This window comes from Solanum dulcamara, chromosome 8, assembly GCF_947179165.1.
Source record: "Solanum dulcamara chromosome 8, daSolDulc1.2, whole genome shotgun sequence".
NCBI lineage: Eukaryota > Viridiplantae > Streptophyta > Magnoliopsida > Solanales > Solanaceae > Solanum > Solanum dulcamara.
In genome coordinates this window covers 72932914-72950309 of record NC_077244.1, presented here as the reverse complement: position 1 = coordinate 72950309, position 17396 = coordinate 72932914, and the positions used below count along the sequence as shown (strand labels likewise).

At 31.6% G+C, this 17396-nt stretch overlaps 2 protein-coding genes and 1 non-coding gene across 3 annotated transcripts; 1 reads left to right on the top strand and 2 right to left on the bottom strand.

The window, feature by feature from the left end:
* Nucleotides 1-786: 786 nt before the first annotated feature.
* Nucleotides 787-3076, bottom strand: LOC129899640 (bidirectional sugar transporter SWEET12-like). The gene is made up of 6 exons (XM_055974652.1): nucleotides 2991-3076; nucleotides 2617-2653; nucleotides 2308-2518; nucleotides 2035-2196; nucleotides 1521-1640; nucleotides 787-1231 (listed from the first exon to the last, which is right to left on the bottom strand). Exons 1-6 carry the CDS (start codon nucleotides 3034-3036, stop codon nucleotides 941-943), a joined length of 867 nt encoding a protein of 288 aa, XP_055830627.1. The 5' UTR covers nucleotides 3037-3076; the 3' UTR covers nucleotides 787-940.
* A 4862-nt stretch (nucleotides 3077-7938) lies between these two features.
* On the bottom strand, nucleotides 7939-10108 carry LOC129899460 (bidirectional sugar transporter SWEET9-like). The gene is made up of 6 exons (XM_055974439.1): nucleotides 9992-10108; nucleotides 9701-9737; nucleotides 9396-9606; nucleotides 9123-9284; nucleotides 8760-8879; nucleotides 7939-8412 (listed from the first exon to the last, which is right to left on the bottom strand). The coding sequence occupies exons 1-6, from the start codon at nucleotides 10035-10037 to the stop codon at nucleotides 8146-8148; spliced, it is 843 nt and encodes a 280-aa protein (XP_055830414.1). The 5' UTR covers nucleotides 10038-10108; the 3' UTR covers nucleotides 7939-8145.
* A 2727-nt stretch (nucleotides 10109-12835) lies between these two features.
* TRNAQ-UUG (transfer RNA glutamine (anticodon UUG)) lies at nucleotides 12836-12907 on the top strand. The gene has a single exon. It is a non-coding gene; the product is annotated as a tRNA-Gln (tRNA).
* The last annotated feature ends 4489 nt before the right edge of the window (nucleotides 12908-17396 follow it).

The window sequence follows — 17396 nt, the reverse complement described above, 5'->3', positions numbered from 1 at the left end:
TTATTTTAAATAACTCCTGGTAATGACTAATCACTTAAATTTAATTTAAAAGGAATGGATTCAACAATCAGCTAGCCCACGACCCACTTGTGGCTAAGGGGTCTTTTGGATTGAATTTTTGTTAAGTAGCTTATAAGATAAAAGCTAAAAGTTATAAGTTGGTCATACTCAATTTTTGGCCTTTAGCTTATTTTTGTACTTTTTGACCTAAAAGTAGGTTCTTAAAAATCACTTTTTGTTTTTTCAAACACTTCCAAACATAAATAATAATAAAAAAAGTTTAAAAACCAAAAGCTACTTGAAATAAGTCAATCCAAACATCCTCTAAGTTCGACTAGTGCTTTTGGAGGTCCTTCAAAAAATTGAATTGTCGAACCATTTAATGACATGATTTTGCCCTTTAAATGGACTGGTCTTTGATTTCCCCTCCTAAAAGTCAAGCTTATACTATCGGAGCATAAGTTCTTTAAAAATACAAAACAAAATTTGTGAGATATTATGATTTAAAAAATATAAATTTATGTCCGAAAAAAAAGAAGCTATTGTCGAGAGATATAAAAATAAAAACCAATGCAAATAGGGACAAAAGTGCAAATGACCCTTGTGGTTTATAGGGCCAGCCCATTTTTGACAGCTCTTAAATAAACCTAATGTCAGTTTTCTCCTAATTGAATTTAAGCTCACCATAATTGGCGTGCTTCTAATTAGTAAAAGCAAAACAATAGTAAAATTAGAGGTGACACAAAATTAACACATGAAGTTGTGTACAAGAGCAGGAGCTGATCGGACAACAAAGCTTGAATTATTCGGAGAAATATAATTACATTTGGTACTTAAAGAATTATCATAATAAAATATAGTACACGTCAGCTTATATAAATTTAAATCTCTGTGCATTTTTTTACGTTACCAATTAGCAACAATTTACTAGTATATAGTCTCATATTTCCAGTGTTTTCCGCAGCCTTTTATGATCTTCAGCTATGTTTTCATGCAGGCATAAGGCCAAATCAAACTTCTGTGTACATGAAATTAGTGAACCAAGTTTCACAATTTCAATAATTTGTTCTTCACTTAGTTCTGGAAAATTCTTGTCATTTTGTAAGAATATCACATGGTTTTTTATCTCTGGATGATTCTGCTCCTTTACAAAGTCTTCCACTTTCTTCTTGTACATCACATAGAGCACCATTTGGAGGATACCAAATGTGAATCCCAATACATTTGGAATCTATTCATTGAAAAGAAATTAAAGAGATAATAATATTAGTATCATATTTCAAGAAATATATATATAGATGCATGAAGTCAAGAATAGGAAATAATGAAGAGTTGATCTCTCAGATGGTCACTCAAGTAATAGTTATTATCTCAGAAAGTCATTGTTTTTCTGGATTTTTATTATTTTCAACAAAGAAAGAGCTTTTATGTGATAATAATTATTACTTGAGTCATGATAATCCGAAAAATCAACTCTGAACTTAAATGAACTAAGTTAAAAAAGAAGAAAAAAAACTTACAGCAATGTTGAAGTCTTTTAAAAGAAGACCATAGAAGAGCCACATAACAGAACTTAAAGTGAGGAAAACAGAGAGGAGAAATGACATGTATTCTACACTCTTTGTTTTGATTACTTGTCTCTGCATGCATCAAATGTAAAAATGGATATCATTATTTTCTTTCATGAACAATGTAAACCAAAAAGATACCTTCAATAATAATTATGTCTAGCCCTAAACAAGTAGAAATTAAATATATAAATTCTTAATGATTATATTAATTAAATTCATCTCAGACCAATACTATATAAAATAAAATTGATAATAATATTTAAAAAAAAGTATTCGATGCTCATTATATTTTTTACTAACTAATAAATCTCTAAAAGGTTAAACCGACGCTAGAAAAGCATATATGAGACGTAAAATAAAAGTGCTAACATGTCGAAAATATATTTTCAACTATTAAATATCGCCTATATTGATGAAAAATCAAAGGAAAATAAGGTTTGATTCTTGCATGAATAAGACTTACCACTATGCATAATGGTGTAACAAAAACACATAGGGAAAACACAAGGCAAATCCATCCAACCACTTGTACACGATCTGCTCCTTCCAATAGAAACTGACTCACTAGGACAATAGCTCCAAAGCCACCAACCACTAATAGAAGAAGTAGCTTTATAGTTTGGACCTGCATTAATTACACTTACAAAGTCAAAAATATATTACGAACAATTATCTGTAGTTATATTTTAGGTGATCTTACTTTGTTTACGTCTTTATTGTATTGCGAAAAGCTTACCCTGACTTCCTTTGGTGCATAGAAAAGGTAGAAGCCAACGTATATAGTTTCAATGAAGCATCCAAAAGTGTTTATAGTGATGAGAAGGGTTGTATTGGACTTGAGAAATGCATAGTAAATCCAGAGCAGTGCACTGAATAGAGCAACCACATATGGAATTGATTGATAGCCTTCTGTTGATTTCTTCTTATAAATACTATAAAACGTTGGCCTGCAGGATCATATATAAGTACGTAAATTAAATTAATTGATTGATCGCACAAGTTGCAACACAAAAAAAAAGGGGGACGTAAGGAACCAGAGACATACAGTGGAGAAAGGAAAACGAAAAAGGAGACAATGTTTCCTGCAAAATGGAGCAAGAGAGGGTAAAAAGATCACTATTTGTGAAATAATGAATAATAGAAAGAGATAAATCGCCATAAAATCAATGATTTAAATTATCTACAAGAATGATCATCGATTAATACCATTCAATATATAATTGCTAGTACAATTAATGAAATGATTACTATTTCCAGTGTAAGAATATACAAATATTTTATTTATATGATTAAATTTGTATTATTGCATCGGTTAATACCATATGTATTATTATTTTTTTCTTCTCTAAGCACACTATAAAATACATACATACGCACACACAAAAAAAATTGTACTGACAAAAGGAAAATGGAATTTACCTAGGACACCAAATGCAAAAGCCCAGTGGCCAGAAAAATCAGCCATTATTTTTTTTTCCAAAGAAGGAAATTCCTTGGTAGTTTGTTCTACTTGACAAGGAATGAAGGTGGCTCGATCAGTACATGTTTATATAGCAAGAGTAGGAAAGTAGGTGTTATTAGTGGAGATCTTCTCTTTATTGTATTGTCAGATATCATTTGGTTCACGCACTAAGTTATTCCGAAATTATTATTTTTAAATTAATTTATTAATCAAGTTTGATTAAATAAAATGTAGTCTAGAATTATTCATATTTTATTTAATTGAAGATATAAATTTATTTTAAAATTAATTATATCTTCAATCAAATAACATATAAAGTTAGTCTCAAACTTAATTTTGAAATATTTCATTTATCTCACGAATCAAAATTCTCTATTTATTTAAGAAAAATAAAAAAAATAGAGCACCTTTCAACATGGCTATAGCTAACTTTTCTTTTTTGGGGGTGTCAGTGGCAGGATTTCATATCTTAAAAGAAACAGGGCCCCTTACCGAACTTTTGTTATGTCATCTACCAATCCATAAAGGCCGCACTAACCTTATAATTCGGGGTCATTTAGGAGGATAAGGTGGATACTAAATACATAAAAAAAAAATATGATATTGGTAAGTTATTATTAACACAGATAAACAAGGATAAAAACAGAATTCTCCGGGAAAAAAATCAAATCAAATAGTGAAATAAAAAATAATCTCTAGATAATTAATTCATTCCAGCTTTAATGTATACGCTTAGACTCCCTTTTATTTGCTGTAAGAATTGTGCTTTTACTCAGCAAAAAGAATCGATCATAAAAGTGATGGAACCAGAGACCAATGAATGTTTGCCATTTGGCATCAATAATATACAGTGTCTAGGGACCAAGGACGATGCAAATAATCAGAAAACAAACTGCTTTGATTATTGGGGTTAAATTATCTTGTCTTGGATTTTGCAAGTGTCATATTTGATCATCGAATCAGGCCACCGCCAACCCCTCGTTGGCCATACCATAGTCAAAATGTTGATGTTATACTACTACAATTTTCTGACTACTTCCCTTCTATTATAACTATAGGATATTTTCCTTTCGCGAATTATTGTGTTTATTCGAGTGATTCATAATGAAAATTTCTCTTTTTTCTATCCCCATCCCATTCACCGGTACTGATCGTTGATACTATAAAAATTGTTTTCATGTTTTTTTATGCCAGCTCATGATCTAAACGAGTCGTACATACACCCTAATACATGTTCCTCGATGCTGAGGACACCCCTGAAGAGTAGGGAATTTCGTGACATTTCTAATTGGTTGTCTTGTATTTCTAATAAGTTGTTTAATAGTTGGCATGTTGAATCGTATACATAATATGATGGGTTGGTTTAGATTAATCCTAACCGAATGATGATGAATTACTTCTATTTAATAGAATATTCAATTCAAATATAAAATATCAAATCACAGATTTACGCGAAATCCATGTTATTTTCATTGAATTGCTAAAAGATCAACAATTTCATAATCTTGGGCTTCTGTTGCTAACATAAAAATATCTATTTCCAGATCTTCGGATACAACCCATAAGGAGTTGCCCGTTCTATGTGCATAAACCCTTGTGAGGATTTCATGCAGGGCTCGTCCAAATTCGATTCCCTATCTGAATCCCAATTCATGTTTGAGGGTGCAGAGGAAGATAATTTCCTTTGCGATAGAAAACCAAAAAAAAAATACCTAATATGTGATATACGTAATATTTTAAAATACTTTATCTCGATTATCTAGAGGAAATAATAGTTTTAGTCTCTGTGTTATTGCATAATTCTAATTTTAGTTCTGTGCTATTTGATTATGCACATTTAATCTTCATTTATTTGAAGTGTGCGGTTTTAGTCCTTGAGGTTAACAAAATTTAACTATTTGACAAAATAATTATTTGACAATATATAAAATAAAATAAATAAAGGATTGCTGATTTTAAATGTTTGAAGAATTATGTATATAAAATTAAAATTATATTTTATTCATTAGTTTCATTTTATTCAAATGCTCTATGCTCTGTTTTTTATTCTTTAGCGACTCGTTCTTCCTCTCTTTTTCAATGGTACTAATCAAGGTCAAATACGATTATATTTGAGGGTTTAGTATGTGGACAGACTCCTTAATGCTATTAATGGTGTCCTAACAACTTTCACTCTTTAAAAAATTTAACATTTAATTTTTATTAAATTTAATTTTTTTACCCACATATATATAATTCTTCAAACATTTAGAATCACAAACCCTTCAATTTATTTTATTTTATATATTTCAAAATGATTATTTTATTAAATAATTTACTTTTGTTAACTCCAAAGACTAAAATCGCACACTTCAAATCATTGAAGGTTAAATATGCCTAGTCAAATAACACAAAAATTATATAATAACACATAAATTAAAACCGCTATTTCTTCTTATATCTACTTCACATAAATTGCTTAAAATTTGTATACGCTCAGCCTCTTTATAGACTTCAGTTATGAAATAACACTAATTATATTATCGACTTTATTCTATTATATATAAACTTCTTTTTTGGGGGGAATGCTTAAAAGAAGTCTTGAATAATCTTGCTAGCTTTCCCCTCCATTCTTCTGGACAAGATTTATCTTCCGTCCAACTATATATATACTTTCCCATTCATGATTGAAACAAGGACGTGGCGCATACAATTTTATCCTTAATCTCCAATCACAAAATATTTACATAAATTTCCATCCTCTCATTCTCTTTTTCTGTTTTCTTTTTTTATTATTTAGCTAGGTTTCTCTAATTTTCTTCATTCATGTTGTATTATATTCAGGGGTGGCAAAATCAATCCAATCCGTCCAGTCCAATTCAATTTATTTAAGTTTGGGTTGGTCATTGACCCACTTATTTATTAGCTCAACCCATTTCAATTCATAAAAAATTAGGTTGATATGTAACCCGAATTGTCTCATGAGAAATATTGTTAAAATATTTTTAAAAAACTTTTTTTTTAATTTGATATGTTATTTATAGCCATAATAAAGAAAAATAATAATTTTATTACGTACTAAAATAATTTAAAAGAACAAATAAAACAATTAAGCTTAGTAAAAATTGAGTCGGGTTGGATCTTGATCCGTTATATAACATTTACCTAACCCATTTTGACCCAACCCGTTTTGACCCAAACTAATTTGGGTTAGGTTGGACTGTTGACTCAATTTTTATCTTAACCCATTATGACCCGTCTAAACTTGACTCAACCCGCCCAATTGCCACCCATAATTATATTCTATCTGTACATATCACGTCCATCATTTTAACATTGCATGCAAAGAGGAAGCATTAAAGTAATTTTCTGTTAAAGGTTCGAACTTACTGTTCATAAAGTCTTGCTATAATTTTTTTTTTATCAGTAATGTACCTTTCCGGATTCAATAGTTTTTGTCCAAATTTTTAAAATTAATCTTCTTATTTTGAAAATTGTTTTTTATTAGAAGTATTTTCAAAAATAAATACCTTTAGAGAAAAGTTATTTGTATTTGGTATTTAATTTGAAAGTTATTTTTGCCAATATTAATTAGAGCTTTTCAACTTATCAAAAACAGCTTCTTACCTTTTTTAAAAAAAGTTACACCTCAACTCTCAAAAATAGTCTAAAAGTCTCAAATCAACTTTCCATTGTGATCCTAAGTGTGGTTAATATATGTTACTTCAATCTTTTATCATTCAATTTTCTTCAATCAATTGAATTCTAATCGTTGGAAATATGTAATAATATAAGCTCAATGAAATATACTATTATGAAAGAAAAAAAACATTCAAATATATGCTAGCCGTTGGTGAATATTTAATGGTGATTGTACGGTTTTATTTGATCTAAGACTACCTACTTTTAGGCCAAAGTTCATCAGACCTTTGCTTAATAAACAAAACAATAAATATATTCACAATGCATAATACATAAATAGATCATTTAACTAGGCCTCATTTCATATTTATATCCTCCAACTTTGTGTATGCACAAGTAAGCACTTAAACTTGCATAAAATTAAACAAGTAGACACACATGTCCTATGCGACACAATACACGTAGGACGTCATGTAGGACACAAAATTGCAACGTAAGACGAATGTGTCTATTTGTTTAAGTTTTGAATAGTTAAAGTGTCTACTTGTGTATTAGTAAAGTTAGAGGTTATAGTTGTAGCTGAAACCAAGTTAAGAGTTATATTTATGTATTATGTAAAAGTGAGAATTGGATAATTGTAGTATAGACCTTTTAATGGAACAAATTGAAAAACAGCTTTAACTACTCAAAAAAATGAAATACTAGAGTCTAGTTAAACAGTATCCCTTGTTAAATATACAGGAGTATTATATAACATGACATAAAGAATAAAAGGAGGACTAAGCTTTATATTACCTCAGAATACAACACAAGGATTGAAACTTTATCCTTCTCAAGGATTGAAATTATGGAAAAAGATACAACTTTCTTGGAGTTAATATTTATCCTCCTCTAGTTTCTTTTCAATCTCTTGATCCTTAATTTGAAATAATTAAATTAATAATCTTCCGTTTAGAAGATTTATATATACCATGACATGACATATTATATATGATCTAATAATGTTCCAATCGTATATACTTCGTACTAGTAACAATTTATTTATTCTTAATATACAGTCATATATTTCTATAACATACAACGTCTGTTTGGATATTTTTGCATGCTATAGCTTATAGCGTGATTTTTAATTTTTTTTATATAAATATTATTGTAGAGAGTCTATAGTATATCATAACATGAAAGTCAATTTTTTTAAAAAAATTAAGATATTATAATGAAATATTGTTATAGAAAAATCTGACGGTATATAAAAGTACTAAAGTTGTAAACTTAGACATGAGAAAGTGACTACAATTACAGCTTGAATTATTAATGGTCAAACATAATTTACAGTTGATAATTAAACACTAATTATGTAAATACATGCAACACACATCAAATCAAAATAAGCCAACAATCCTTGTATATGGCTTAATGTAAAGATGCTTGCAAATTTACAAATTACCAAACAAATTTACAAATTCTCAAGCTTCCACAGTTTGCAGCGCGCTAGGAAACAACCTTCTCATTTTTAGCAGCCTCAGTTAAATTTCCATGATTTTTCTCTGAATAAACAAGTGAACCAAGTTTCATAATATTAATAATTTGCTCTTCACTTAATTCTGGAAGCTTCTTCTTGTCCTCCTCTAAAATTATAACATGGTTTTTTAGCTCTGGAAGATTCTGCTCCTTTGTAACAACTTTCTCTTTCTTGTTGTACATCACATAGAGTATCATTTGGAGAATACCAAAGATGAAGCCCAACACATTTGGAATCTATTGAACCAAAAAATTAGAAAGAAAAGAGATATATTAATATTAGTTCTAGAGTTCAAAAGAGATATATTAATATTTGAAATCAATTTGTTTGTCTAGTTTTGACTTGACACGGAGTTTAAGAAAGTAAAAAAAACTTTTGAATTTTATAGTCTTAAATTAAAGATATGCAGAATGTACCCAAAATGTTATTTAATTTTGTGGTCTTAAACATGTCAGGTGGAATATTGAAATTAAAAAATTATCAAAAAAAAGAAAAGATATTTTTTTAACGGACTAAAAAAAAAATTAAAATAAAGAGCACGTATGTGTTATCAGTAGGAAATGAAAGTTTAAAGAGAACTTACAGCAATATTGAAGTCTTTTAATAGAAGACCATAGAAAAACCACATAACAGCACTTAAAGTGAGGAAAACAGAGAGGAGAAACGGCATGTATTCCACGCTCTTTGTTTTGATTACTTGTCTCTGCATTAAATAAGAAATTAAACATTATTTTCCTGTATTGATTGTATTAATATTTTTTTATAGTACTATCAATCAATGTAATTTAACATGTTATAACAAGTTGGTTGACTTAATTTGTAGATAACTAATTCTACTTATCATAGACTTATAATTATCTTTTAAGTGATCTGATAATCTGAAAATTGTATACAGTAAGTTAAAATCTTTCAATAATATGTTTGATTTTTGAATGTATAAACTTACCACTATGCATAATGGTGCTACAAAAACACATAAGGAAAACACAAGGCAAATCCATCCAACAATTTGGGTACGAACTGCCCCTTTGAATAGAAATTGAGTGACGAGGACAATAACTCCAAAGCCACCAACCACTAATAAAAGAAGTAGCTTTATAGTTTGGACCTGCATTTGCAAAGTCAAAAATTAATTCCAAACAGTCGTGTATAATTATCTTTTAGGTGATTTGATATTTTGAAAGTATTTTGTTTACATTTAATAGAAAAGCTTAATTACCCTAGCTTTCTTTGGTGCATAGAAAAGGTAGAAGCCAACATATAAAGTCTCAATGAAGCAGCCAAAAGTGTTTATAGTGACAAGAAGGGTGGTGTTGGTCTTAAGAAATGCATAGTAAATCCAGAGCATTGCACTGAATAAAGCAACCACGTATGGAATTGATTGATAGCCTTCTGTTGATTTCTTCTTGTAAATATTATAAAATGTTGGCCTGTACAAGCATAATTATGCAAATTAATCCATTGACACAAAAAAAAGGAATATATAACACTTACAAAAATGAACTTAAGGAACAAGAGACATACAGTGGAGAAAGGAAAACGAAAAAGGAGATAATGTTTCCTGCAAAATAGAAGAAAATTAAAAGAGGTTCAAAAAATTTAAAGTATAAATTAGTATTAGAATATTCGATGCAATCATTTGATTATGTACTTAAATGATTGAGGATATCTTATAAGTACGATGATGTTATTGATAATATATTATTATTTCCCCTATCTGATACTCATGTATAACATATATTGGTTTTAAAGAGTAACTAATAAATATAGCTAGTGATATTTTTTGAATACCAGACTAAAAAAGAAGGTATTTACCAAGGACACCAAATGCAAAGGTCCAGTGGTCAGAAAATCCAGCCATTTTTTTTAACCAAAGAAAGAAATATTTTGCCTTTGCTCTCTTACTTGCTAACAGTTGCAAACGTTTAGTTGTAGTTCTACTTCTTAATGAATGAAGATGGCTCATCTTATAGGTTTATATAGTAATTGTCATTAGTGGAGAACTTCTCTTTTTGATCTCCTGTATTTCTTTTTCAATTTCTTTAAAATAAAAGCACTTTTAATGAGTTTTTTAATTATTATATCTTCACAAAGGGCCCCATGCAACGCTTTTATTATGTCATCGACTCATCTTCCAATCCATAGGGGCACTAATTAACCCATTAAATTGGATTTTTTTTTAGTAAACAAAATGTATTCCTAATCAGCAAAAAATCAATCCAGAAATGATGGAGGGACCAGCTATAATGTTTGTCATTTGCTATTAATAATAATTAATAGTAGGATTATATATAGTCCTGGCCTTAATATTTCTACGTAAGGGGGGTCAATTTACTATACAGCGTATAAAGGTGATGAAAATCACTAGGATGTGATTTGCTTTGTAAGCTTTATTAGCAGGATTATCTTGTCTACTAGGTGGGTTGTGTCATTCAATTTATCTGTGTAGTACGTAATATAATTAATGAATCCATTTTCTTGTTTATATATATGTTAAATAAAAAGAATGTTATCATTACGTTATTACCTCATTCGTTATAGATATAAGAATATTCAAATAAATTTATGGTGTTTTGAGTCTATATAACTATCATAAACAAGGAATTAACGACAGACAAAATTTCATAGTTAAATAACAAAAACTTCATGCCAATTCCATTTAGCTATGGATTATAAGAGAAAATTCAATTAGTTAGGAGCTTTTTAGTGATGATTAGTTAAATATTACCGACAAATTTCGTAGCTAATTCCATATTTCGTTGTAGTAGGTATAGCATTAATGTAACAACACTTTGATATGATATGGTGCTTTTTCTTTTCCAATATTGATTGTTGTCGATAATAATAAAACGAGAAAAATAAGGTGCTATATATGGCCACCTCATTTAGAATATAGAAACAACTTTGCTGGCTTTTACGGATTGATCAAATTCTTGAACCATATCTACTATCATGTTGGCTTTTCTTCCTGTTTTCTTGGATAAGATTCATCGTGCAAATATCACCTTTACATTAGAAAAGGAAAAATAATGGGAGACAACAAGAGGCCAAAGCTTTAATTTAGGATTTTGTGGATGGCTAGCGTACATCCTCTCAAATTCAGCAGCCACTACATGCCTTTGAATTATGTACTTTTTTCCTATCATCTTTGAAGCCATGCAGGACGACGTGGCTAATTTATCCTCAGTCCCAAACAAAATGAATAAAAAAGGACGGCTCGTGCACTAGGCTCTCGCTATACACAATATTAATTTTTATATGCATAATATAATTTTTCAATAAAAGGTGTTTAAGTGACCATCCTTAAGTTAATATTGGTCAATACAACCTAGCTCATCAAACTACTCTCTCTATTCCATATTAAGTGAATTTGTGAGGCAATACACAAATAGTAAGAAAAATATTCAAGGACATAATTTGAACCATACTTTCCACTATTTTCCTTTGTAAAATCATAAATATAACTTTGCAAGTAGTGTGATTTATCTCCTATAAAATATGAAACTTCAATAAATGAAAGGGCAAATATGGAAAAAGTTTTAATCTATCTTTAACTTTGAACAATTCAATTATTTTACAACAACAACAACAATGACCCAGTGCAGTCCCACAACGTGGGGTCTGGGGAGGGTAGAGTGTACGCAGACCTGACTCCTACCAAGGTAGGACGGCTGTTTTCGAAAGACCCTCGGCTCAGTAAAATAAAAAAAGAAGTCAGATAAGAATTATAAGTTCAAAGCGATAAGGAATAGGAAGTAACGAAAGAAAGTCAGATAAGATAGAGCATTCAAATTACTGAAAGTAATAAATAATAATGGACATCAGACCACAGGGAATTATAGTGCACTAATACGCCTACTAATAAGGAAGAATAACGAGATTATGCACTAGCCTTCTACCCTAATGTAGGTCCTCCACACCCTCCTATCTAAGGTCATATCATCGGTAAGTTGTAACTGTGTCATGTCTTGTCTAATCACCTCTCCCCAATATTTCATCGGCCTACCCCTACCTCTTCTGAAACCATCCATGTCTAACCTCTCACACCTCCGCACTGGGGCATCTGTGTCTCTCCTCTTCACATGCCCAAACCATCTCAGTCGCATTTTCCGCATCTTATCTTCCACCGAGGTCACTTCTATCTTGTCCCGAATAGCCTCATTTCTAATCATGTCACTCCTGGTATGCCCACACATCCATCTCAACATTCTCATTTCAGCAACTTTCATCTTTTGAACGTGAGATACCTTAACTGGCCAACACTCCGCCCCATATAACATAGCCGGTCTAACCACCACTTTGTAGAACTTGCCCTTAAGTTGTGGAGGCACCTTCTTGTCACATAGCACACCGGAAGCGAGCCTCCATTTCATCCACCCCTGCCCCAATACGATGTGTGACATCATCGGCAATCTCCCCACTGCCTTGCATAATAGACCCAAGATACTTGAAACTACTTTTCTTTTGGATGGCCTGATCACTAAGCCTAACTTCCGTGCAAACCTCCTGAGGTTTCTCACTGAACAATTCAATTATTTTGAACAGTGAAAAATCTCTCAAAAATTCACTTAATATGGAACGGAGAGAGTACTTGATTTGTACTACTACTACAAGACGAGCTTTAGGTAAAACTCTTTTTATAATATGTATATCACGTCAGGTTCTATGGTGTAGTGGTTAGCACTCTGGACTTTGAATCCAGCGACCTGGGTTCGACTCCCGGTAGGACCTTTCTTTTTAACTTGAAATGATTTTAGATAGTGTCTAGGCCCATGTTAAGCTATGGACTTCTCTTTCTTAATCATGCGCCAGCCCAGCAAAGAGTCCAGTCACTAATTGGGCCACTAAACTTCTATTCATATTGGCTGATGGGTATCAGGGTTGGCATGGGCTTATACATCGCTGAAGTCGTTGGTAAGATCATCCTTCGCCTATAGTCTTATGATAAAGCAAAAAATGTGAGAGCTCTTAAAAAGGGTTGAAACATGATCAAGAATCATTACTCATGAAATTCATTTCGACACAAAGAAACAATGGCTATTTATGAAACTTTTATTTGGGTATAAGCTTATTTATCTATTTTCTACATGTATCTTTTTCAGAAAATATAGATTGGTGGTAGTGTGTTGTCTTGATATTTATTCATATAAGTAGTTATAGTATTGCTTTTATAGTTTCTTGTCTTTTGATTTTTGTTACTATTTGTTGTTCTTATATCTTGATTATTATATTGTTTTGTTCTAGTTTTCGTTTTGTTACTGTTGATTGTTTTTTGTACCTTAGTTAACTTTTTTCAAAACTGCTTTTTTGGATTGGTTTTTTGAGCTTTCTATAAAAAATAGTGTCTTTCATTTCCAAACTCCACTTTATAGAACTATACTGGTATATTGTTGTTGTAGTGGTATATTTCTTACACAATATTCGTAAATGCTAAAGGAACGTGATTTTTTTAAAAAAAAAAAAAAGAGACAACGAATAAGTAAAACAAAATTGTATAGTTGGCATGGCACTTGACTTGGTTGTTGGCAGTTGGCATCACACATTAATATCTATTATAATAATTCCAATAAATTATTTAATACAAAGTGTGTTGTAAAAATACTATTCTAATTTTACTTGGGACGCCTATGCAATTTTGGGTCAACTCAAATGCTGAATTAGTTGGTAAACTACCCAATATCCTCAAATGGATGACTATATTGAAAATTCCCAAATTAAGGCTTAAATATATGTGTATTCATAAACAGAGCCCCTACAAGAGATTTCGATTATAATAATTTTTGCATTTATTTAATTACATTATTTTAATCAGACTCCGAGTCATAAAGATTTGGTCCTTTAATACCTAATCATGAATCATGAATCATTTACCTTTTTTTAAAAAAAAAAATTAGACTTAATTTTGTTAGAGCATAGTTGAGGCCATTAGCGGTGGCAATTGTTTTTAAGCATTATTGAATCATAAATGGTTTTTAATAAATTTTAAAAGCTGTTATTGGTTTCAAGAATATGAGATTTGTTAAACCTCAACTTCATTAACAACTATGAATCTTTTTTCCGATTTTTTATATCGTTTCATTTCGAAATGTATAGTCAAACACAAAAGTTGATTTTTTTAAAATCTGATTTTTATTTACATACTCAATTATGAGGTATTTTGTTATTTATTTTTATGTTTCGAAGTTAATGGATAGAGGAAATAGAGATTTTAATCTTTATGTTATTGCATAATTTTAGTCTCTATTAATTTTGATTATGCACATTTAACATTCATTTATTTGAAGTGTGCGGTCTTAGTCCTTAAAGCTAACAAAAGTTAACTATTTAACAAAATAACTATTTGATAATATATAAAATAAAATAAAGGGTTAGTGATTTTAAATGGTTGAAGAATTATGTATATAAAATTAAAATTATATTTTATTCATTAGCTTCATTTCATTAGCTTCAAAGGGGACAGAGAAATTGTGTTGGAAGATTTGGAACATACAGGAAGTAGTCACGATATTGGGGGTTGTAGGAGTATTACGGTCGACGAGGTTAAAGGTGTCGTTCGTAGGATGCGATGGGGAAGAGCGACCGGACCTGACGAGATCCCTGGAGAATTTTGGAAGAGTGCGGGCTCGGTAGGTTTGGAATGGCTGACTAGGTTATTTAATGTCATTTTTACGACGGCAACGATGCCCGTAGAATGGAGGTCGAGCATCATGATCCCTCTATACAAAAACAAGGGAGATAGCCAGAGTTGCGACAACTATAGAGGTATCAAGCTTCTAAGCCATACAATGAAAGTGTGGGAAAGAGTGGTGGAGATGAGGGTGAGGAGAGACGTGTCTATTTCAGAGAACTAGTTCGGATTTATGCCGGGACGCTCAACTACGGAAGCCATACATCTTATGAGGAGACTAATGGAGCAATATAAGGAGAGGAAGAGAGACTTGCACATGGTATTCATCGACTTAGAAAAGGCTTACGATAAAGTCCACGAGAGATACTATGGAGATGTTTGGAGGCTAAAGGTGTACCTGTAGCATACATAAGGGTGATCAAGGACATGTATGAGGGTGCCAAAACCAGGGTAAGGACAGTAGGAGGGGACTCAGAACACTTTCCAGTTGTGATGGGGTTGCATCAAGGATCAGCTCTTAGTCCATTACTATTTGCCTTGGTGATGGATGTATTAACGCGACAAATTCAAGGTGAGGTGCCATGGTGTATGCTTTTTGCGGACGACATAGTCCTCATCGATGAGACTCATAGCGGAGTTAACGCTAAGCTGGAAGATTGGAGACGCACCTTGAAGTCTAAAGGGTTTAAGCTGAGTAGGACCAAGACAGAGTACCTAGAGTGTCAGTTCAGTGAGACTCCTCAGGAGGTTGGCGCAGAAGTTAGGCTCGAGGACCAAGCCATCCAAAAAAGAAGTAGTTTTAAGTACATTGGTTCTATCATGCAAGGTAGCGGAGAGATCGACGAGGATGTCACACATCGTATTGGGGCAGGATGGATGAAATGAAGGCTCGCCTCCGGTGTGTTATGTGACAAGAAGGTGCCACCATAACTTAAGGGCAAGTTCTACAAAATGGTGGTTAGACCAGCTATGTTATATGGGGTGGAGTGTTGGCTAGTTAAGGTCTCCCACGTGCAAAAGATGAAAATTGCCGAGATGAGGATGTTGAGATGGATGTGTGGACATACCAGGAGCGACAAGATTAGAAATGAGGCTATTCGAGATAAGATAGGAGTGGCCTCGGTGGAAGACAAGATGCGTGAAACACGATTAAGATGGTTTGGGCATGTGAAAAAGGGAGTCCTAGACGCACCAGTGCGGAGATGTGAGAGGTTGGCCATGGATGGTTTCAGAAGAGGTAGGGGTAGGCCGAAGAAATATTAGGGAGAGGTGATTAGACAGGACATGGCGCATTTACGACTTACCGAGGACATGACCTTAGATAGGAGGGTGTGGAGGACACACATTAGGGTAGAGGGCTAGTACATAATGACATTATTCCCCTTATCCGTAGGCGTATTAATGCACTATGATTTCTTGTACTCTGATTTATGTTATGTATGTTATATATGTTATGTTATCTTATGTTATTTATGTTATTTATGTTATTATCTAACAATTACTACTATTTTTTTGGTGCTTTGATTTTACTATTGTTTGGACCATTTTCGTTATCTACTTATCTACTTTTAATATTTTTGTCTCACTTTTTTCTATGCTTCTATTGAGCCGAGGGTCTTTCGAAAACAGCCGTCCTACATTGGTAGGAGTCAGGTCTGCGTACATTTTACCCTCCCCAGACCCACGATGTGGAATTTCACTGGGTTGTTGTTGTTGTTGTAGCTTCATTTTATTCAAATATTCTATGTTCTGTTTTTTATTCCTTAGCAAAACATTATTCTTTTCTTTTATAATTAATTTTTGTTAACTCCAGGGATCAAAATCGCACACTTCAAATAATTAAAGATTAAATGTGCATAATCAAATAACACAAAAACTAAAATTAGAATTATACAATAACATAGAGACTAAAATCATTATTTCCTCTAATAGATATATACCTCAATGAAAATATTAGCTTATTGGATATGATTAATGACACATCTCTTTGTTCTTCTGTCTCTTTATGCATATGAGCATATCCAAATTTTATATTTGGAGGAAAACTCGACTTACCAATTTCAATTTGGAATTGTATTGTGATATTGGTTAAATTGATGATTCCAATTTTTTCATATATTCACGATGCGACAATTTATAATAATGACTTCCACACCAAAAATCATTTTTAGTTGGTTTAACCTTCACCAGTGTCACACCATAGTAAAATATTGGTACTAATGGGACTTTGGAGAGAGAAAGGGTTGGCAATTCCATAATTTGTCCCCCACTTAATTCCACAATCTAAAATACTTGCCTTCAATCATTTCAATTGCCACTCACTCCTCGTGCTCCAATTTTAGTTGATATTTTGGCACGAATTAGGTAATATTTGAATAATATTTTAAATTAAATTGAAGATAATGATTGGAACTTAGTTGGAGTGCTAGTTTCGAGTTACAGAAAAAGTGTGGAAATACCGTAAACGTCCTTTAAAATGAAGATAAAAAAAATAAAAAAAAAATAAAAATATATATTATTTAATATAAAAAAGATGGAAGTGTCTCAAACACTAACAAACGCAAAATGTTTTTTTTCAAAAATTGTTTAGCA

Bases quoted from the DNA above. Each gene is read 5' to 3' on its own strand.
- LOC129899640 (XM_055974652.1), bottom strand. From the start codon at position 3,036: ATGGCTGATTTTTCTGGCCACTGGGCTTTTGCATTTGGTGTCCTAG. The intron at 1,641-2,034 runs GTAAGTCTTATT...TGATGCATGCAG, and splicing joins TTACACCATTATGCATAGTG to AGACAAGTAATCAAAACAAA. The intron at 1,232-1,520 runs GTAAGTTTTTTT...TTCAATGAATAG, and splicing joins TAAAAGACTTCAACATTGCT to ATTCCAAATGTATTGGGATT.
- LOC129899460 (XM_055974439.1), bottom strand. From the start codon at position 10,037: ATGGCTGGATTTTCTGACCACTGGACCTTTGCATTTGGTGTCCTTG. The intron at 9,607-9,700 runs GTATGTCTCTTG...ATGCTTGTACAG, and splicing joins TTCGTTTTCCTTTCTCCACT to GCCAACATTTTATAATATTT. The intron at 9,285-9,395 runs GTAATTAAGCTT...TTGCAAATGCAG, and splicing joins ATGCACCAAAGAAAGCTAGG to GTCCAAACTATAAAGCTACT.